Source organism: Eleutherodactylus coqui, chromosome 8, assembly GCF_035609145.1.
Source record: "Eleutherodactylus coqui strain aEleCoq1 chromosome 8, aEleCoq1.hap1, whole genome shotgun sequence".
Lineage (NCBI taxonomy): Eukaryota > Metazoa > Chordata > Amphibia > Anura > Eleutherodactylidae > Eleutherodactylus > Eleutherodactylus coqui.
In genome coordinates this window covers 151,404,197-151,426,533 of record NC_089844.1, presented here as the reverse complement: position 1 = coordinate 151,426,533, position 22,337 = coordinate 151,404,197, and the positions used below count along the sequence as shown (strand labels likewise).

Genomic DNA, 22,337 nt, shown 5'->3' with positions numbered 1-22,337 from the left:
GTGCAGATGTGACTGCGGCGTTACATGAGGATCCTGCTATCTCCTCTCTACAATGAAAGGGGTGAAAAGCCGCAGCAGAAACAGACGTGTCAAAATGTACTTGCATTGAAGGGCAATTTCAGCAGAGAATGTTTCCGCGCCGAGCGGATGATGTGATCGGTCATCCCCACAGCTTCCCCAGCACACGCGGACTCCCCTACGGGGTGCGGATGATGCGGTCTGGTCATCCCCACAGCTTCCCCAGCACACGCGGACTCCCCCACAGGGTGCGGATGATGCGGTCTGGTCATCCCCACAGCTTCCCCAGCACACGCGGACTCCCCTACGGGGTGCGGATGATGCGGTCTGGTCATCCCCACAGCTTCCCCAGCACATGCGGACTCCCCCACAGGGTGCGGATGATTCAGTCTGCTCATCCCCACAGCTTCCCCAGCACATGCGGACTCCCTCACGGGATGCGGATGATGCGGTCTGGTCATCCCCACAGCTTCCCCAGCACATGCGGACTCCCTCACGGGATGCGGATGATGCGGTCTGGTCATCCCCACAGCTTCCCCAGCACACGCGGACTCCCCTACGGGGTGCGGATGATGTGGCCTGGTCATCCCCACAGCTTCCCCAGCACACGCGGACTCCCCACGGGGTGCGGATGATGCGATCGGTCATCCCCACAGCTTCCCCAGCACACGCGGACTCCCCACGGGGTGCGGATGATGCGATCGGTCATCCCCACAGCTTCCCCAGCACACGCGGACTCCCTCACGGGGTGCGGATGATGCGATCGGTCATCCCCACAGCTTCCCCAGCACACGCGGACTCCCCCACAGAGTGCGGATGATGCGGTCTGGTCATCCCCACAGCTTCCCCAGCACACGCGGACTCCCCTACGGAGTGCGGATGATGCGGTCTGGTCATCCCCACAGCTTCCCCAGCACACGCGGACTCCCTCACGGGGTGCGGATGATGCGGTCTGGTCATCCCCACAGCTTCCCCAGCACACACGGACTCCCCCACGGGGTGCGGATGATGCGGTCTGGTCATCCCCACAGCTTCCCCAGCACACGCGGACTCCCCCACAGGGTGCGGATGATGCGGTCTGGTCATCCCCACAGCTTCCCCAGCACACGCGGACTCCCCCACAGGGTGCGGATGATGCAGTCTGGTCATCCCCACAGCTTCCCCAGCACACGCGGACTCCCCCACAGGGTGCGGATGATGCAGTCTGGTCATCCCCACAGCTTCCCCAGCACACGCGGACTCCCCCACAGGGTGCGGATGATGCGGTCTGGTCATCCCCACAGCTTCCCCAGCACACGCGGACTCCCCTACGGGGTGCGGATGATGCAGTCTGGTCATCCCCACAGCTTCCCCAGCACACGCGGACTCCCTCACGGGGTGCGGATGATGCGGTCTGGTCATCCCCACAGCTTCCCCAGCACACGCGGACTCCCCTACGGGGTGCGGATGATGCAGTCTGGTCATCCCCACAGCTTCCCCAGCACACGCGGACTCCCTCACGGGGTGCGGATGATGTGGTCTGGTCATCCCCACAGCTTCCCCAGCACACGCGGACTCCCCCACAGAGTGCGGATGATGCGGTCTGGTCATCCCCACAGCTTCCCCAGCACATGCGGACTCCCTCACGGGGTGCGGATGATGCAGTCTGGTCATCCCCACAGCTTCCCCAGCACACGCGGACTTCCCCACGGGGTGCGGATGATGCGATCGGTCATCCCCACAGCTTCCCCAGCACACACGGACTCCCTCACGGGGTGCGGATGATGCGGTCTGGTCATCCCCACAGCTTCCCCAGCACACGCGGACTCCCCTACGGGGTGCGGATGATGCGGTCTGGTCATCCCCACAGCTTCCCCAGCACACGCGGACTCCCCTACGGGGTGCGGATGATGCGGACTGGTCATCCCCACAGCTTCCCCAGCACACGCGGACTCCCCTACGGGGTGCGGATGATGCGGACTGGTCATCCCCACAGCTTCCCCAGCACATGCGGACTCCCTGACGGGGTGCGGATGATGCAGTCTGGTCATCAAAGTGGCCGAGATTCGCACACATGGTGGTCTGGTTTCTATGGCGCACACACCGCAGACCATTGCCATAACTGTATTCTGGGGTCCGTACAATTACTGCAAGAACTAATTTATGGATGTTTTTTTTGTGCTACTTTTAAAACACAGAACAGCTTTGGGAAAAAAAACAAACTATCTGCCGCCATCTTCTCCCCCTGGACGCGTTCCGAATGCCACGCTAGTCGCGGTGCGACGCTCTCATTGCTTACAATGGGGCCCAGCAGACCTGCGTACTCTTCTTCCACGTTTTCACATTTTTTAACGCACCTAATCACCCATCATAATGACGGGGTGCGGTAAAAAAAATGCTGTCAGGTGCGTTCAGCTTTTTGATCGTTTTTAATACCTTTTTCCTCAAAGACCGGGTGACCAAAAAGAAAAATAAAGTGCAATTTTAACATTGTGCACTCCTAGTCCTCCTTCCCACAAACGGATTTTCGCCGCGTAATTCGCGGCGGAAATCCGCTGCGTTGCCCGCAGCTATTAGATTCTATTGAACCTAATAGCTCAATGCTCACGGTGCGGAATTCCGCACCGTGAAATCACCCATCCTCACCCGTGGCATGCTCTATTTGCCGCTGGTGTACGAGCGGACGGCTTCCATTGCAGTCAATGGAAGCCGTCCGTTCACGCTATCTTCCGCTGTAGCACAGCCGAAGATAGCGTGAAAACGCTTCCCCGCCCACCGCGTCATATGACACCGTTGGCGCGTCATGTGACGCGGGGGCGTGTCACATGACGCGGCGGAGATGGGCAGGGAAGCGTCATGTGGGAGCGAGGACGCCGGATCCGCAGGTAAGTATGGGGTCTCCTGGGGGGCGCCGTGACGGACTCCGCTGCGAAATTCCGTGGCGGAGCCCGTCACGGCCGTGTGAAGCCGGCCTTATTGTGATAACATTCACCGGCGGACGAATAATGCCTTACTTTGACAGATCGGACGTTTACGGACGCAGCGACACCATATTGGTTTTTGTCTTGATTTTTATTATGATTATTGGAAGTTTGTTTTTTTTACTTTTCCTCCCTTTCATTTTTTATTTTAATTAATAAAAAAAAAAAATTCTCCTATTTTTCTAATGGTCCCACGGGGGACTCGAACCTGCGATTAGCATAGTGTTATAGTATGACAGGCATTCTATCCAGCCACGTCACAGGCTTGGTAGGCAATCAGCCATGGCGGCACCTTCAGAAGACCACACGCTGCCGTGCCAACCACTGGCGATCGCATCGGGCAGGGGCAATTTAGGAACCCCTAAAATGCCGCCGGCACAACTGACAGCAGCGGTTGAAGGGTTAACCGCCTCAATCAGCTTTCGTGCCGATGGCAGCTGTGGCCGGTGAGTGAGGCTGCCGATCCCTGCCCACACATTGGACACAACTATCCCCCGGGTCTTTAAGGGGTTAAGAGCTGCCGCAGGAACGTCTTAATACGCCGACAGCTATGGCAGCTCTGGGCTGCCGTGACAGCTGGACGGCCGCATCTCATTGCCGGAGGGGCGGGGCCAGCAGGGCATTTAAATCTCAGTCATTCGGAACGTTTAGGCTGCAAGCGGGGTTTTTTAACGATATATTTGGTTTTCCCGAAAAAAAAAATGTGTTTTTTGAAAACTTCACACATTTTTTTAATGTAGTTTTGAACTGTGGTTAGAAACCGCAACAAAAAAAACCGCTACACGTGACCGCGGCCTTACACGCCATAGGCGGAATCAACAGCGCCATTCGCGTTAACGGTTGCGGCTGGGAGTTGGCGGCTGCTGCGGGCGGCTACATGCGGTTTGGATTCACACCGGCGTGTTGGTGTGCGTAATATGCAGTGAACGGAAACCATTGATTTGCGCAATTTCGTCACGCAAAAAAAAAACCTACGCCCTATTATTGGAACTGCGTCAACACCACTAAAAAATACAACTCGCCCTACAAAAAAAAACAACAACCCCTCGTAGGTCTGCGGGGAGACAAAAAGCCCCCTCCAAACCAGTCCGGTGTGGTTGAGGAGTCCTGTCAGTGCGCCCCCTACCGGCGGAGGAGGAGGAGGACGACGGCCGCACTGCACCTCTCCTCAGGGCGAAGCGACAGGTTCCAGGCAGAGCGCGCGCGCCTGTGGCGGGAAGATAACGCGCGCGGCCAGCAGCGCGCCTCCCCGTACGTCGGCGCGCGCGCCCCCGCGCCTCCCCCTCCTTCCCGCAGTGACGCAGGAGGCGGGGGCGCGCACGTCCAGCAGCTCACTCTCTCTCCTCACACACAGCGCACTCACCAGCAGAGCTCGCCGGGGCATGGCTGCCGGTCCGCGGCGCTCGCTTTGTTTTCGTCTGTGTCTCCCTCCGCCGCTGGAAGCTTGATGGGTGGCGCTGGAGCGGACGAAGACGAGGGCCCGGCGCGCTACCCCGGGAGGAGAGCCGGCTTGTGTCCAGGGAGGTGAGTGTGACGGGAGCCGACGGGGGTCAGTAGGCTGGGAGGAAACTTCGCAGGCGAGAGCGCCGGAGGCCGCGGAGTGTGGAGCTCGGCTGTGCTGGAGTGCAGGCCGTGGATCTCGGGGCCCGGGGCCCCCCCCAGCTCCTCCTGCAGGCCCCCCCCAGCGGATCCTCCTTGTTAGCCCCCCCATGCGCCCTGCAGCCCCCCTGTCACCCCCTGCAGCCCCCCTGTCACCCCCTGCAGCCCCCCTGTCACCCCCTGCAGCCCCCCTGTCACCATCGCCTCCTGTCACTTTTGTGCAACTTTCGCGATATTAATCTCTGCGTTCGCCACAAAGCGAATATAATTAACTCTCGCAGTGCCGGCGACGTTCCTGTAGAAGGTGAACGTAGTGACGTTCCCGTGGCGCCGCCGGTTAATTTTGCGCACTTTTGCCGTCATCGGCGGTTTTCGTGATAGCGTTGCGATGACTTTCCCATGGGGCGCAGTTTGGCGGTTGCATCGTGATCGCCGGCAGCTATTGGCTCTTAGGCCCCTTACTAATTTTTGCGCAAATGTTAGAATAGATGGCTCATGGCTTCAGAAATGGAAAGATAATTGGCGCAAGGAGAAGAGGCTGAAATACGCGCCATGTGACTACTAAACGGCGCGGTCTGTACGAGGAGCCGGCCGTGCAGCGATCGGACTGGATACGTTGTTTAGATCTGTAGTGGAGAAGCCCTTTAAGTAACGCCGGGCGAGGTAGTCTGAGTTGGACTACAAAGCCCAGCACTTGTGGTGGAGTCAGCTGTCAGGTTGTTCCTGTGTGGAAGGGGTTAATCTGGGGGTTGTGTTGGTGGATACATTTGGCTACATTGTATCATCTCAGTGGTTACATTGTATCGGGATGGATTCTGCTCAGTTCTCATACTTGTTGGAGGTTCCAATCAAAGCCTTCATCACCGAGTTCTACGGAAATGCCGGGTGAAATGGCGCAGCGTTTGGCGCCGTTTCATCTGCGTACGTAGCTGCGCTCATTGGAACCTGTCAGTGGGTTCTGTTCAGGTCCGTTTGGTTCCATCCCAGCGATGGAGGCTAACGCTGTAGTGTGAATGAGCCCCAGGGGTGCGCTCACATCGGCTCCAGATCTGCAGCAGATCTTACCCTTTAGTTGGACTCAGATTGATGGGGTGAAATCTGCAGATCTGACCCAAAGTCCACAAGGACCCAGCGGTGTGCGCCGCACGCTTCAGGGGATGGGATCGTGCGCCGCACGCTTCAGGGGATGGGATCGTGCGCCGCACGCTTCAGGGGATGGGATCGTGCGCCGCACGCTTCAGGGGATGGGATCGTGTGCCGCACGCTTCAGGGGATGGGATCGTGTGCCGCACGCTTCAGGGGATGGGATCGTGTGCCGCACGCTTCAGGGGATGGGATCGTGTGCCGCACGCTTCAGGGGATGGGATCGTGTGCCGCACGCTTCAGGGGATGGGATCGTGCGCCGCACGCTTCAGGGGATGGGATCGTGCGCCGCACGCTTCAGGGGATGGGATCGTGCGCCGCACGCTTCAGGGGATGGGATCGTGCGCCGCACGCTTCAGGGGATGGGATCGTGCGCCGCACGCTTCAGGGGATGGGATCGTGCGCCGCACGCTTCAGGGGATGGGATCGTGCGATGCCCCTCGCTGCCAGCTTTATATGTCGCACTGGAAAGGGAACCTGTCAACTTGGAAGAGCTCCACAACATACGTTTCTGGGCTCGTAGGACAGGGGATCAGGGTGGGGTGCTGCCTCTACCCCCCTATTTTTAATATGTACCTGGTTCCCCATTCCCTTGTTTTCAGCCTCCCTGCAGTCCCTGTTCTCTGAGTGCCTGACGCACGGACCAAGTGCTGGTTTTCAGGGCTGACAAGGGAATGGGGAGGCCATAAGGCTGTATTTACACAGGGAATGGTGGTTTGTCCAATATTATTTATTTATTTTTTTTAAGTCCAATTTTGTATTTTTTTGTCATTTTTCTTGTAATTTTCATGTGTTTTTGACTTTTTTTACATGCAATTTCCATCCATTTTATGCTTAAAATGAGCACAAATGTGCCGGCTCTGCTCTGCCCGGTTCGCTTAATTTTTTTAAATATTTTTTTTTTTGATGTTCCCCTAGGTTGCATGCATTAAAAGCAGATCCCGCCTAAATTCTGCAAGTGCAGTACGTTTTTTAATGCATTCATCGACTTGAATAGGCAATTTTCATGAGAAAATTGCGCAAAAAAATAGCCAAAGCTGTGTTTTTTTTTCCTTGCACTGCCCTGTCTGGTAATAAGGCCCCCTGTGAAGACCCCTCTCATATCAATAGTTTATGTCTTTGTTCCAATAATTGCCTGTGTGAATACAGCCTAAGTTACTAAAAATAAAAAGCGTAGCCCTGCGTGGGGAGATCGCCAATGGTGAGCGGCAGGGAACCAGGTACGTCTACACGGAGCCATTAGTGGTCAAACGAGTAAATAATCGTTCAGTCTAAACCCGAGCCAACGACTGATGGGCGAACTAGAGTTCGTAGTTGGCTTATTGTATGCAGGCATAAAAACCGTGGGGCTTATTGATCGGTTTACACATCGCTGCTTCAGTCCCTCTCATCACTTATACACTGCATGGAGCCAACGATGTATCTGCTGTATAAGCAGACTGGGTTAGCGGCGATGTCGCTCATACAATCGATTACATTGGCTCCTCTAAGAGGCCCCTTAATGTTCATGTCCCCGCTGTCACATGATGCATCTCATATAGTCTGATGGCCTCCATTGACTTCTAGTTGGTCATTCTGAAGGGATCTGTGGAGCTCAGAGACTGCGGATTTGGGATAAACGTTACCGAACTATTCTGATGGTTGTCTTCTATTAAACGGACATCCCCTTTAGGCTGCTATCATGTGATGGTCGGGTGTGCCGATCATGAGTAGGGATCAGGCAACTTTTCAGAAGTTCGGTTTGGCCAGTTTGCCAAATTTCAACAAAAAGTTCAGTCTGAATTGGTTTCAACTGATCCAGAATTTCATCAATATCCCCCAAAAAGCTGGTGGTATTTTTGTGGGCTTGACTGAGACCCCACTCCCCCCAAGGTCCGGGTTCTAGCTCAACCGAACTTGGAGCAAAGTTAAACCCGAAACGGGGTTTAATTATTTGTGCTTACTCCACACTACTCACGAGTTATCGGTAATTGCCGGGCTGCATCTGGGCTTGTCATTGTGTGCAGGTGCCGCTCGGCATGTGCCAGTCAGTTGTCAGTGTTACCCATGGCTCCGGTAGTAGTACCCATCATGTATGTAGCTATAGATCTGCGTGTTATATGTATTTCTTTGGCATACAGACTCTTGCAAAGTGCTGCCAGCTGTATACCGACACACGCAGTCAGTGGGCATATTAGATGTGTAGTCAGGCGGTATTACCGGGGTATATAGCAGGCATTTACCGGCAATGTGGTGCATCTATTAAATCAGGTAATTGCGTTACCCGTTATCCTTATGACTTTACCCAGTAAACGGGAGGAATGGCCATGGTTTACGAGAAGTGATGGAGACGAGGCTTTCACAGGTGAATACAGAGCACAGCAGCATCCCAGAAAGGATCCGGATGCTGAACGGGGATGAGGGGCCATATGCCTTGCCGTACATACAGCCACACGAGTCTGACGGCTTCATGGGGATCTGTCATGCTGTCACTTGGGGTCAGTAGACCCGTGGTCAGCCGGGGATATTTGGCTGTAATACGGTCTTGCATTACTCTTGGGTGAAACTAGCCAAACTGCATAGGAATGCAAGCGCCCTCTCTCTAGGTATCGTTACCCGCGGTGTGCGGCTGCAGCATTGCCAAGACCAGACGAATCTCACCCAGAACTCTGCGTTGGAACTGACCTACAATGTGGATTTTAAGCCGATTGTTTGCTGCGGATTTGAGTAGAAAGCGTGAAATTAGGGGCTGAATTACCATTTTAGGCCGGCATCACACGGACGTATTCGCACGCGCAGAGGATTGAACCCATCAATTGTAATGCGTTCACATGCACATATTTTTCCTGCGCATTTTGGCTGCGTGCAAAAAACATAGCTTGCTCGATTTTCCTGCACATGGGTCAAAGTACGTGCGCAATACACTAGGCGAGGCGTGATATTCTACGTAATTCCACTGGAAAAATAACACTTCTGGAACTCATTAGACTAATTAGCCATTTCAATATGTGTGCAGTGGGCCAAAAAGTACAGTAAAATACGACTATGCGTGCGCAAAGAAAGCCTAGATCGTCCTGCAGAGATGCATCCCCTCGTGTGACGCGGTGCAGGTTTTACCACTGGGGACAATCTATTTTCTTTTTGCCACTACTGTAGCGCATGCAGCCCTTCTGTACGTTCAGAACGCTCTATATGGGCGGAATCCATGTTGGATTGATCTGCTGGGATTCCTTTTCACGAACCACGGCAGAGCTGCGGATGTGCACTTGTATACCAGAGAGCCGCACGTGGAGCAAGTCCTTGGTAATGGGATTTCCCGCGGCCGGATGGGATGGCACATCTTCCTCCACATGTGGATGTGCTGTGATTATGGCGCCGATTCCCATAAGGCCTCGGACACATAACAGCATTTCACAGGGCTTTGGCCATGGATTTCATGTGCGACTCCGCCACGCTGTCGCATCGTTTTAGCTTTCTGTTAATTGCTATGAAAATCTGCACTGTAATTTGAAGAAAAAAGTAAAATTGCCGTATCCTGGCCCGGCTCCGAGGCTCCGATTTCAGGTAAAATCCGTGGTATTAAGTAGTGTGAGCGCACCCCAAGAGCTTGCCATTGGTTTTCTGTTATCTTCTAAAATGTCTAGGAAAACTGTTGGGTTTTTTGCAGATTTTCCGGCCTCCTTTGTTCCCGTGTAGCCGTGTTCTCCATTATAGTTCATTACTTGCGTCCTTAGTGTGCTTTTACACGGAACGATTATCATTCAGATTGCCGCCATCCAGCAAGAATCTGACCGATAATCGCTCAGTGTAAATGTGTGTGCCAGCTGAAGGACCAGCGAGAAAAATCGCAGCATACTCTATTTTGAGGCCGATTCCGTGCGGACAGCTTCCATGGAAGCCATCGACCCACAGCTCTTCCGGGATCCGTGTCATCGCCCAGCATCGGCTCGGCATTATCTATATTGTGCGTGTGCGACGGCTGGTACATCCGCAGAATAGAAGAGTCCAGACAGGTACGCGGGGGTCACCGGTCGGGTACAGGTCTGATTCCCATGCGGGAATTTCTGGTGCCATAAAGCACTTGGGGTAATCCGCAGCATTTTCCCAACGTGTGAATGTTCTGGGCGGCCTCACATAGATTCCAACTGCGGAATCGTGTCTGCACGGAGGATCAATGGTATAACGCGGGCATTGCATAGCATGGACTTTCGTTTTTTTTCCCTTCACGAATTGCATATTCTGCATGCTCTATTTTGCCGTGTACGCCCTTCATTGAACAAAACGGAAGCAGTCCGTCCCGCAGGCCATATGCAACATTGCGTACGGGCTGTGGATACTCGCGTCATCGCTTTGTGACGGCGCAGGTAATAGAAACATTGGAAAAATAAAAGTACTGCGCATGACTGACGGTGAGCCGCCGCGGTCATCCACAATACAGACGCCCAGTGACCGGTTGCACTCCCATCCGGAATCGGCTGTGTGCGTCCCGCATGCAGAATCTGGTCCGTCCGTGTGAGCCTGGACTTGGGTCGCTTTTGCGTGAAGGCAATCTGCATTCGTTTCCAGATTTCTGCTGCGGGGTTTCCATCATTAGATGGGGCTGATCTGCCGGTGGGTTTTCCCGTATGGACTTTGTGCCAATTATTGACATGTCAGGTTTTTTTTTAAAGCCGTCTAAATTGCCACGGTGTAAAATAAAACTCTGTCCCTTTAAAGGCAATGGGTGAAGCGGCGGTGACATTAATGAGAGCCAAGCCTGAACCTGCCCCGTCTCACGTCGGCCTCCTTGACGGGACTAGATTGGCGTTGGCCGGCGCTGTGTGTACATTGTGCTATGATTCATGTAGATTAGATCAGGCTCGCTACTTTATGTCATCACCGATTTCGTTAGGAGAAATGTTTACGACTTCTTGTTATCTGCGCCTCTTTCATCTCCGGCCGCACCAGTTCAAAGTACTGGATCTTTTTATGAGCCGGTGAGAACAGCACTTGGCTTGTTACGCCACTATACTAGTGACCGGCCAGATGAAAGGGGAAGTCTGCTGGAAGGGATAGAGACGACGGAGGGGACTAATTGCCTGGTGAAGGGTGAGCGCCGGACCGCAGCGGTGGCCATAGTCGGCATCACAACTTGGCTACTGGGGCAGATAAAATACAAAGTGTTCTCAATGGTTCCTAAAGGATTTCTTAGGACTAAGGATGCTTTTAGACGCAGCGCAAAATCATTCGCCTGCGCGAACAATGGCGCAGTTTGCTCGTTCAGTTTTAGACACGTTAAATTATTTTGTTTTACAGGATCGTTTATGGATGGGATTTAATTAAAGCTTTTTAAAGTAATTGTTGTTTTTTTTTTCTTATAAAAATTGCACAAGGAAAATCTGCGTTGGACCCGTCCCGCGTTGCGATACTTACGTCATCTATATATGTCTTCCTTTGCAGGAGCTGGTACATCCTGCATTGTACAGACAGCTCATTGGTTTGAGTGAGCGCTCCGCAATTCTTCATTTCTCCTGTGGTGGTGCTGCAGGGGAATTTAACACGAAGGCCTCATGCACACGGACGCATTTGATTTGCCTAATCCGCGATCGGTACCCACACGGGAGATCTGCTGCGCTAGTCGTCCATAGGAAAGCATGGAGCTTCCTCCGCTCCGCGCACACATGCCGATGCCGTGGGAGGAAAAGAAATTGCAGCATGCCCCATTTTACAGCGGTTTCCACATGGTTGGGCATGCGTATGATTCGCCATGCAATCGCGGGGAAAAACAATCGTATCTGCGATCGCGGAATAACTTCCGCACTGACTCGCAGGTCTTCCGCTGTGGAGATCCGCACGTGCCGTGTGCATGAGGCTTTAGGGTCCTTTTGGAGGATTATCATTTGAAGGAATGAATGGTTTTATCGCCGGCTCGTTCCCTCTTGTGCCAAGTTCCTCCTAGATTGCTTGCAGTCCCAGCATCGTGAGGACCAGGGATTAGCTTGACACCAGGGGACCCCTCTAACTAAATGAAGTTAGCAAACATGGACAACCCCTTTAACCGCTAGGACATTGGGACCCCGACTCTCAGCTGCGGCACAAGGTTAGGATATGAACTTTGTATGTACATTGTACATGCTGCTGACTGTGGCTCCCTGCAGGGTGCAGCAGGAGGCAGCTGTAGTACTAATTGGCAGGTGGCGGTGCCCCCGGAGTGAATGGAGTAGAAATGGGAATCTCTACTGCTGAGCGCTAATGCATAGTAAACAAATGTATAAGTGAGAAGATGCTTATAAAGGGCTGTTTACACGACACATTATCGCTCACCATGTTTGCCCTATTACAGGGGCTGTGGAAAAGCGCGAACGAACCGCCGACAAATGAGCAAATACTCCCTTGTGGTCTGTGCATGTCTTGTATGCTGGCATAAAAATCCTCACTGGTCGGCTGTACGCGGGGAGGGGGTCGGCTGTGCGCGGGGAGGGGGTCGGCTGTGCGCGGGGAGGGGGTCGGCTGTGCGCGGGGAGGGGGTCGGCTGTGCGCGGGGAGGGGGTCGGCCCGGTAGGGGGCGGGAGGTGCGCGGCCCGGTAGGGGGCGGGAGGTGCGCTGCCCGTCATCTGCCCGTGTAATCATTAGAGTACTGACAGACGTGCTTGTTGTCCGTCGGCACTCGTTATCGCCGGCACAGGAGCCCATCACTTGGATTGGCTGCAGGATAATTCTCACAAACGATCAGCACCATGCCAGGCTAAACTAGCTGACGAAGTAGAGCAGAAAACAAAATACTGGGCTTGAGTAAATTGGCCAGGGATGGGCTGAGTCTGGCTGTCCATGCCATGCGCTTCTGCTTTCAGCTGACCATGGATGAGATTTTCCAACATGATAGATCACGCTTTTGACTGGCTCTAATCTGCATTTCTCCATCGCGAGGGATTATTTGCATTCTTATTTAATTTTTTCTTTACACATTCTGATTCCCTGACATTCGCTCTTCCAGGCGCCTCTTATGGACACATTGATTGCCCAGCAGTGAGTAATCTAGAAGGGCAGGATCTGGCAGCGCTCAGATCACTACTGTCATCTTCTAACATCCTCCCAAAATTGAAACCTCAAGCCAGATTAGTTGCCGGGGGCAGAACTTCATATGTTGGGTTTTGCTTAGATCAGAACATTTCCTAAACTTCTGCTATATCTCTCAAAGGGGCACCAGGAAATGGTCACCATAATGCCCCATTCACGTCGGGCGATTACTGCGCAACATTCGTTCAAAGAACGAAAATGCACAATCCTTGCATCGCCATTGTTTACTGTCCGTCGCTCCCTTTCAGCCAGCATAAGTCGTCGCTGGTTCGCTCACCTATCGCCGCGTATAGACTCCAGCGCTGAGTGCCAATCCTAGCGATGATCTGCCTGTCTAAACGCTCTGACGTCACCCGACAGCCGTCCTGTGTAAAGCCACTATTCCTCTTCTATGTTTCCCCCCCCCACAGGGTTGCACTGTTCTTGTCTACGTGCTGTCATCCTCCTGCAATATCCTTGACTAATCCCGCTGGCTTCTGTGTAATCGCACGTGTCGCGCTGCCTCCTTTACACCAGTCGACTCTCCTATTGATCTGAATAGGGGCTATAAAGCAATTGGCAGTCCAACAAATATTGATATTGAAGCCGCCAGGATGTCTGCAGGGGCAATTAAGATACTTCATTATGCCTAGTGCAGGCCTGGCACAACACGGGGGCAAAGAACAGCTAAGAGAATCCGTCATCCTCTGACCCCACAAGTCCCACACGCGGCGTAAGCGCCTTACCACCCAGCAGAAGTAGCGCGTTCATGTGCTCTGCCCCTTTAAATCTCATGTTGTATGGCTTGTCCTCTGCATTATTAACCTTGACACTCATATATGCTTGTTTTTCTTCTTTTGCAGGAGGCTAATGTTTATCGGGGACCTTCGTCTCGAAATGAGCAGATATTGAATCCATACATTAATCCTTATTTTGTAATCGAATACCGTCAAGATGAGTGTCCAGGGGAAAGGTTTCCCTTTGGATCTAGGGGGAAGCTTTACTGAGGATGCACCAAGACCACCGGTCCCTGGAGAGGAAGGAGAACTGGTTACAGCAGATCCGAGGCCTTTCAGCCACAACTTTTACTCTACAAAAAGCGATGGGATCAGAAATGAGACTTCAACGGCGACGCCGAGGCGGCCTGACCTCGACCTAGGTTATGAACCAGAGGGCAGCGCTTCTCCGACCCCGCCATATTTAAAATGGGCTGAATCGTTGCACTCTCTGCTGGACGACCAGGATGGGATTAACTTGTTCAGAACTTTTCTGCAGCAGGAAAATTGTGGAGATTTGCTCGATTTCTGGTTTGCTTGCAGCGGCTTCCGGAAATTGGAGCCTAGTGACTCCAAGGTGGAAAAAAGGCTCAAACTGGCCAAAGCGATCTATAAAAAATACATTCTGGACAATAACGGTATTGTCTCCCGGCAGATTAAACCAGCAACAAAAAGTTTTATTAAGGATTGTGTGTTGAGGCAGCAGATCGAGCCAGACATGTTTGATCAGGCCCAAATGGAGATCCAGTCGATGATGGAAGACAATACTTACCCCGTGTTCCTTAAATCTGACACCTATCTAGAATACACTACAATCGGCGGGGAAAGCCCCAAGGTTTACAGTGACCATAGCTCGGGGTCTGGGACAGGGAAGGGTCCAGCAGGATATTTACCTACTCTTAACGAAGATGAGGAGTGGAAGTGCGACCAAGCGGAAGATGACTGTGAAAGAGAATCTATTGCTTCAAACAGAATCAACCAGAAGCTTCTCATAGAAGCTGCATCACTTTGTACAGCACCAGCGAGACGGCGGAGTGATGGAAGAGAGTTCAGGTACGACCTAGGATGTAGTGTCCTGACTGTTGGGTATAACGTGTCCGGTGTGTTATGATTATAAGGTTTCATTGAGGATGGAGGATTGTGGCACAATATGTTATCTCCTATCCACAGGATAGGTGATAACTTTATGATCATGGACCCTCCACCGATCATGAGAATGGGGAATCTTAGGGCTCATGCTCACGAGCGTTGTGGAATTCTGCCATGGATTTCCGCTGCGGGAGTATCGTGTTTAAAAACGTGAGCTATCGCGGAATTCCCTATATACTATATTAATTGAGACCTCCCGTTGTGGAAATCTGCGGTGAAATAGAACATGCCATGATTTTTTTCCTGCAGCGGAAATATTGCATGCAGATATCCGCACACATTGCTATCAATATGATAGCAATGTTGCCGATCCGTGCGGAATGGAGCATGCCGCGTTTTTTCTCCCGCGCGTGAAAAACGCAATTCTTTTAAAATGCCATCCGCGGGTGCAAAAATCAATTTAATAGACCCACGGATGGCCAATGATTCCCTATGGGCAAAATCCGCTGTGGATTCCGCAATTCCATTTAGCTAGTGGACATGAGGCCTTAGGCTCAATAGAACCTAATAGCTGCGGAATTCGGCTACGGGAAACGCATCAGAAATCCGTCCGTGAGCATTAGCCCTTAAAGCACTTGCATAAATAGAGCAGAGGTTGTGTATGTTGATGCGGCTCCATTCATTTCATTGGGTGCACTGGAGATTGCTCAGTACAAATGCTCCGTAATACCCAACGCTCCCAATGAAATGAAGGCAGCGATGATGCACACGTACAACCTCGGCTGCATTCATGCAAGAATCTTAGAGACCCCTGTCTTCAAGATCGATGGGGGATCCAGCGGTTGGGCCCCAACTGAAGGTAAAGTTGTCTCCTATTCTGATCATAGGAGGTTACTGTATATCTTGGCACTACCCCTTTAAATAGTATGTGTATATAGAGCTTAAAGGGCTATTCCCACTAGAAGCATTTATTTTGGGCCACGTTATAGGGGATTAATGTTTAATTGCTGAGGTTTGAGACCCCCAGACATTCAAAGACCAGCAAACCTGAATGCCCCATGTGAATGGAGTGGTAGTGCGCAGTTTAAATGCCACTCCATTGCTATGGGACAGAGAGATTTTGCTATGCGCATCGATCTCTGCCTTGCCTCATAGCAGTGAATGGATCATGCGCACCACCGCTCCATTCACATGGGGCACCCGGGTGTGCCTATGTCAGATTGTCAGTGATCAGACCTTTATCCTGTAGATGGGATAAATGTCTTTAGTGGGAAAACCCTTAAAGCTAATTTGCTGCAGATAGTCATGAATTTTGGTGCAGACCTGCAGCAGATCTCACCCCTTCAATTTGAATTCAAATAAAAGGGTGAAATCCGCTGCAGGTAAGCATCGAAATCTGCAGCCAACCGGTGAGTGACGTGTAAACGGACCCTCGGGCTGTGTTCACATGGGGTGGCATCGCTGCCGAGTGTCTATAGCAGATACGCAGCTAAAAGTTTGCATCAAAAACCACCCCATTTGGTGCAGAAATAACCCCCCCCCCCCCCCCCCCTCATTCCAAGAGGTGGAATCCGCACTAAAAATCCCCTGATCCAAAATCCACAGGGGGGTCAATTTCTACAGCGGATTTTTTCCACAACGTGGCGGCTGCTGGGAATGCTGCGAATGTTTCATGCAGATCGTCCACACAGGAAACCCGCTGCAAATCCCCCTGTGTAAACATGGCCTTAGAGCTCCAAAACTTGTAGTCCGACAGGGCCGTCCAGGGGCCAGAGTTCTAGAAGAGCGGCTTTTAGGTGTAGATCTGTCCCGGGGGTCTGATGCTTCATCTTCCATTGCTGCCGGCAGGTTTAGGCAAGAGATGCGGCTAGACGTTTTAGTGTTGGGATCAATTAATAGCTCTATATAGTAAAAAATAGACAACCTTTTACATATGTGCTCTCTATTCATCACCTTCTTCAAGATCTCTGCTTGCTTTTGGAATTAATACTTTGCAGTAGCAAACTGGAAACGGCTCTGTTTGACTTTGGGAAGGGGAGACGAGGCCATTTGCTGGTGACTATGGTGCAGATTTCAGGTGTTTGGTAGATATTGGTATATATAACGTGTGGGGCTCATTCACACCGCGGCCGTCCAGCTGTATGGTCCTTTACTGGTTTATCGGCAGCCATACGGGTCTGTAGCGACTCCTTGCGGGCTGCGTGGTGCCTGAGGCGGGTTATATACTACACATTGTGATACACGCAGTCATGTACAATTTATAACTGGCTGCAGGCAGTAATACATTTGTGGTAGCGGTGAGCCGGCGAGTCCATCCATAGACTCCGGGGACATCAGCGTTGTGCTTCCGGTGCCTTCCTCTACTTGCAAGGTTTTTGTGGCTTTTTTTTATTATTTACTGCACCCCAAATTATGACCCCTTTGTAAGAGTCTTTTCACATCTGTGTCGCAGACTCCGGCATAAAGTGCCAGACAAAACAGTTGTGCATGCCGGATAGGTGCCGGAGCCAAGCTGACCCCATTGTAGTCGTTAGTGTCCGTCTCCGTTTGGGACTGATCCGTTCATCAGGGAACTCTGCTTAGTGCTTCCATAACGGACAGCGCAGATCCCAGTAACACAATGCGCAGCGGCCGTGTGACACGATGGAGCCGCTGCGCAATTCAATCACAGCCGCAATAGATTATTAATGAAAAAATGGAAAGCATCCACATGCGGCCCGCGGGGAGCGTTCTGTTACACCGCCGCTTTAGGGCGCTGCCCCTACTTATTTCTGAGATTAACTTAAAGGAGCGGTACCTTCCAGCTCTTAGTTAAAGGGGATGTCCAGCACAGGTTTACAGGCTGCCAGCAGCAGTCATGCTGTACTACCTGCCATTACTACTCCACGAACTATGAACTAGATGGTCAATATCAGGTAGGCGGGGGTCCTACAGATTGCTAGAAGGGGACGGAGACCCCTCTAACCCCTCTACCCCAGTGCAGCATAATATTGGAATACACGTTAGAGCCTGCACGCTACTGTCTCATTCCGCTGAGGTTTGTGGCTGGAGTACCCCTTTAATAATTGGGTAATGTAAACCTCTGGCTAGTTTAATATCCTTTGTGTTTCAGTACCTCTGCTTGCAGAACCGTACAGACCTAAGACATCTCACACTTGGGCTGTGTTCACATCTGTCCCCGTTTGCAGCATCCAGCACAACATTCCCTACTGAGGCATTATGGTCTATGGGGACCTTCCGGCATAGTGTGTTTCTGTCATAGGGCGGATCCCGCATTTCGGTTTTCCACTCCTATGACAGCGGATTCGAGCCAAATGCTGGTGTGAACTCGGGCTGATACATGTAGCTGCGCTGATACATTGTAACAAACAGGACAGGAGAGAGATCTGTGAAGGCAAACTGTAACATCTTCTCTTAAAATTCCCAAATGAGCGTGTACTATAGGGTATAGGGCCGTACCGGTGTGACGGCGCGTTCGCCTCTGCATTGGGGCTTTGCATCTCAATTCACTCTGTGTTCTGTTTTTGGAGCAGAACGCTAAACTGGGCTGGGGTCATACAGGGCGGATTTGCCGCGGAAATTCCGTCCGGAATTCGCTACGTGAAATCCGCATGCAGCGCTAATCCCAGGGTTAGCCAGCCATGTGGGCGAGATTTGTGAAAAATCTCGTCTACACGGGACAACCAATCCATTGCAGCAAAGCCGGCGCTGCGGCACAGATTCCCCTGCCGCAGCATGTTAATTTTTTCTTTTCCCCCTGTTGCGGCCGCGCTTTTTTCTATTAGAGCGCCGTTCGCAATGAAAACGTGTGCGGGCAAGCCACTCAAAAACCCGATGCTAAGTGCCGCAGGTTTTTGAAGCAGCGCTTTCCCGGCGGAAATTACAGGGTTTTTCGCTGCAGAAAAACCGCAAGATTTCCGTTTGTTATACGCCCCGTGTGACCCCGGCCTTAAACGTATCTGTTTCCTCATTGATTTTGTTTGCTTCCTTCCCGTTTGTTTCTGTTTGGTTTTGTTAACGCACCGAATAGTGCTGCGGACTGTAAGTAGGGTAGGTTCACGCCTGCGTCAGGGCTCTCAGTCACAATTCCACCTCTATTCCATTTTTGGAGCAGAGAGACGGAATTAAAATGGAAATATACATTTTGCGTTTTTCCCCCATTGATTTTCAGTGGGTTTGTTTCTGTTTTTTTTACTGAACAAATGGCGCTGCGGAGCGTGCTTAAAAAACGTAATGGAATGAAAGCGAACTGGAAGCTTTCCGTTTTCGTTTCGAACGTCCTAACTCAGATGTGAACGAGTCCTAAGCAATTTCCTAACCCAACTGCAGTTTTTAGTGCCCTGAACTTCCAGCAGCATAGGCATATATACGGCTGTCAGACGGGGCCATGAGACCAGCGGTCCGCCCGTGGTATGAATGCTACAACGCAGCAGCATTATTGTCTTTAGAGCTGGCCCTAGGTCTGTACTGGAGTTGTGAAACCAGATGAACAAGACCTATAGGCCCATCCGGTGTACGGGAGTGCTCTGTCATGTGTCAATGAAGGCATTGTCTCCCAGACCTGCAGACTTCTCATTGTTACCCGTTTCATACATCGCCAATGTATCTCCAAGTTTCAATCACCGGGGGTGTTGGTGCCGAGGCGCCCTGCTGATTGCCAGGGGTGTCGGTGCCCAGACCCTATGAGTGCTGTCACCACTCGCTAGTGAAGTCATCAATAGAAAGTCATTCTCAGGATCAGTGGGGGTCCCAAAGCTTGGACCCCTATATAAGATGGTAACACCCCTTTAACCCTCGGGAGGCCGTCGCCATGTGGATGTGAAACGCAGTAGTGATCTAGTGCATTTGCTGCACTTTGTCCCTCATTGAAGAAGCGTCTGATAACCCCATATCCGTGTCTCAGCTTCTCCCAAGCCTAATTGGGCTGATAACAGAGAGCAATTGATTGTCTAAACCTGAAATTGCTGATAATAGGGATTAATTGATTGTATTCTTTTTCCAAAAATCTCCCCATCCTGAAACGTCAGATAACAGGAAGCAATGCATTGTGTGCACCGAGATGGCTGATAACAGGGAGCAGTAGAGTGAGCCCATTGTGTTTCTCTTCCTTGCCCTCTACCTGTAGCTGGTTGCGGGAGGTTGTCATTCAGCCGGTCCGTCGCTGCGGTTTGTTATGGATGCAGTCCGTAGCGGGGCTGACGCCAGGGGCCGCCGCTCGCTGCTGTTTACTTTTCTAAGCCGCCGACCAGAGGAGTTCTGATCCGTGTGACCTCATCACACATCAAAGGGCAGGGCGCACATATGAGGGCTTTATGTACCCCGCGACCAGTGTGAATGTGTGCGCCGCTCATCACCATGGCGATCCCGTTTTGCTGATGCAGGCTGCCGTCGTTCCCTTTTTGTTGTTTTTTTTCCCTTCTTTTTCCTACTCGCTTACAAGACGCGACTTCAAAGTCTTCCCCGCCGTGATTCAGACTTTCCAGCAATTGTTTTTTTTTTCTGTGCAAAGAAAACGTTTGATGCCCTGGAAATACTGCGCTCGTTTTACACAAATACGGGCAATCAGCTGACCTGATTTTTTTTTTTTTTTTTTTTTTGTGGAAAGTTGATCCCTCCAGAAATGACAGCTTTGCTCATTTTTCCGTCTAACATGAAGTAACGGAACAGAGTTTTGCTATTTACTATATTTATACTTGGTTTAGAGCGCTGCGTGCCGTGCGGTCGCTGCCGGAGAAGCTTCCTTTTGATTTTACAGAGCCCTTTTCATTCGGCTTCAGAAGTCTCTAAGCTGATGACATGTTTACATAGAGCTCGCTCCTGCCGTGATCTGGTGCCTCGGATTCTCATTATAGCCTATAGGTGTAAGGAAGCCGCATCCTGTCAGCTCCGCACCGCAGGTCACCGCCAGGCCTGCTCTTTTCCTTGTAGGTTTGAACCCATTCTCAGATGTTTTGCAAACCCCCTTCCCTTTTCGGGACGACCTCTTGGGATGCAGCTGCAGAGAGCATCTCTCACCCTGCAGAATCTGCAGATCCCAGCGTTACATGGGCAGTCCGTTGATTTCACTCCGTAACTTGTTATACTTCTCTTCACCTGCGGGGGTGCTGCAAGGAAACTGCACACTTGCTGCCAGGTTCCTGCATGGATTACAGCTGGTCAGTTCTCTTACTAAGGGTGGTTTAACACTGGCAACAAAATTGAGAGCGCGTAAAAACGCAGAATTATGAAACCGGTGATTTCCATTGGTTTCCTTCGCATTCGCAATGTTTTCACTGATGCAATGTTGCGAGGAAAAAAATCGCGGCATGTCCTATCCTTCTGCGATGTGCGAATTTGTTTATTTTTTTTTTTAAAGACGCAATTTTCTCACGGCGACATGGCGATCACCCATGTGAAACCAGCCTCGGGCGTTTTACAGGGGGTCAAGTGAGCGTGCGTGCCACGTATGTGGCGGTCGTGTAAACATCATCGTGTGTGTTGTGCTGGGCTAACATACAAAATGCTGACTTGTGCCAGCACATCTCCCCATGTACGCAGGGGGTACTGCCGACACATGCCATCTGTACGGGGGCAGATGATTGTGTTAAAGCGGTCAGAGAAGGGGGTAGTGATACTTGGCACCAACATGCGTCCCAGGACTAGAGGGGGGTAATGGTAACTGGTGGCGTTCTTCTACGGTTCCTGGACCCATCTGCAGTCTTCCTAGAAGGCGGACGACTAGATGCATCTGTAGTCTAAGGGCCCTTTTACACGGAACGATTCATATAAATGAGCTACAATGAAGGATAATCGTTCAGTGCAAACGCTGCCAGCGGACGAACGACCAACCATAAATCATTTGCCCATCGTTCATGTTATCCAGGCCTACAAATCATCGTTAGCCTGTTTCGTTAAAGTACCGATCTTTCATTCTCCGTCCCTTATACAACGAATGTCAACGACTTCATGTTTGTAGGAGCCAACGATGTATCTGCCTGTCCACACGGGCCGCCTGAGGGCCAGCTCTGATGTCATTCCCTCGTCATTTGTAGGGCCCTCTTTCATGGAATGATAGTTCGGGCTCTCGCTGCAGCGCAGGTATCTGGACGGTATTCATTCCGTGTAAATGCTTGCAGCCACTGGATGACTAACTATAATTTGTTTGTTACGCAGCGATGATCGGCCCGTGTAAACAGGTAGTCGCTCATCTATAAGCGACTGCCTGTTCTCTGTGAATGAAGGCAGGCGGCTGAAAGCGATCTCCGGTCCGCACCGCCTCCATTCACTGAGTGATCATCACTCCTGTGTAAAAGCACAAGAGCCGCCATCATTGGGAACTGGTAGATCAGCTGTAGGAAGAAGCAAACGGAGGGCACCAGGTTATATAACCACAAGCGGCACACTGACTACTCCACCCCAACTGCGACTGAAGGGTGGCATTAAAGGGATTATCCAGTTACTGCATTTCCTCCTATACCATAAACTGTGCTAAAATGACTAAATCAGCTTTTCTAGCCCATTCTGTCACCGTGATCCAGTGCTGCAGGTAAAATGAAGACCAGGTGAATACTCTCCTATCCCGCCACCTTCCCATCAGAGCTGCAGTTCCGGTGTCCGCCACACGGATCTTGGAAGTAGCTGCAGGCAGTCATGTGCCGTTCAGTGTGCACTTAACCATTCAGCCAGTCATGGGGTTTAGCAGGGATTCTTCCATGGCCACAGAGGCCTGAGGCTGGCTGAGTGGTTACATGCACATGAC

General features: G+C 51.6%; 1 protein-coding gene across 2 annotated transcripts in view; it reads left to right on the top strand.

The window, feature by feature from the left end:
• The first annotated feature begins 4,302 nt into the window (after positions 1-4,302).
• Positions 4,303-22,337, top strand: part of AXIN1 (axin 1) — a 56,834-nt gene continuing 38,799 nt past the window's right edge. For both annotated transcript variants that reach the window (XM_066576697.1, XM_066576698.1), the window contains exons 1-2: positions 4,303-4,502; positions 13,598-14,563. In XM_066576697.1, coding sequence (XP_066432794.1) covers positions 13,689-14,563 — 875 coding nt within the window. In that variant the 5' untranslated portion in view covers positions 4,303-4,502; positions 13,598-13,688. The remainder of the gene's footprint in view (positions 4,503-13,597; positions 14,564-22,337) is intronic.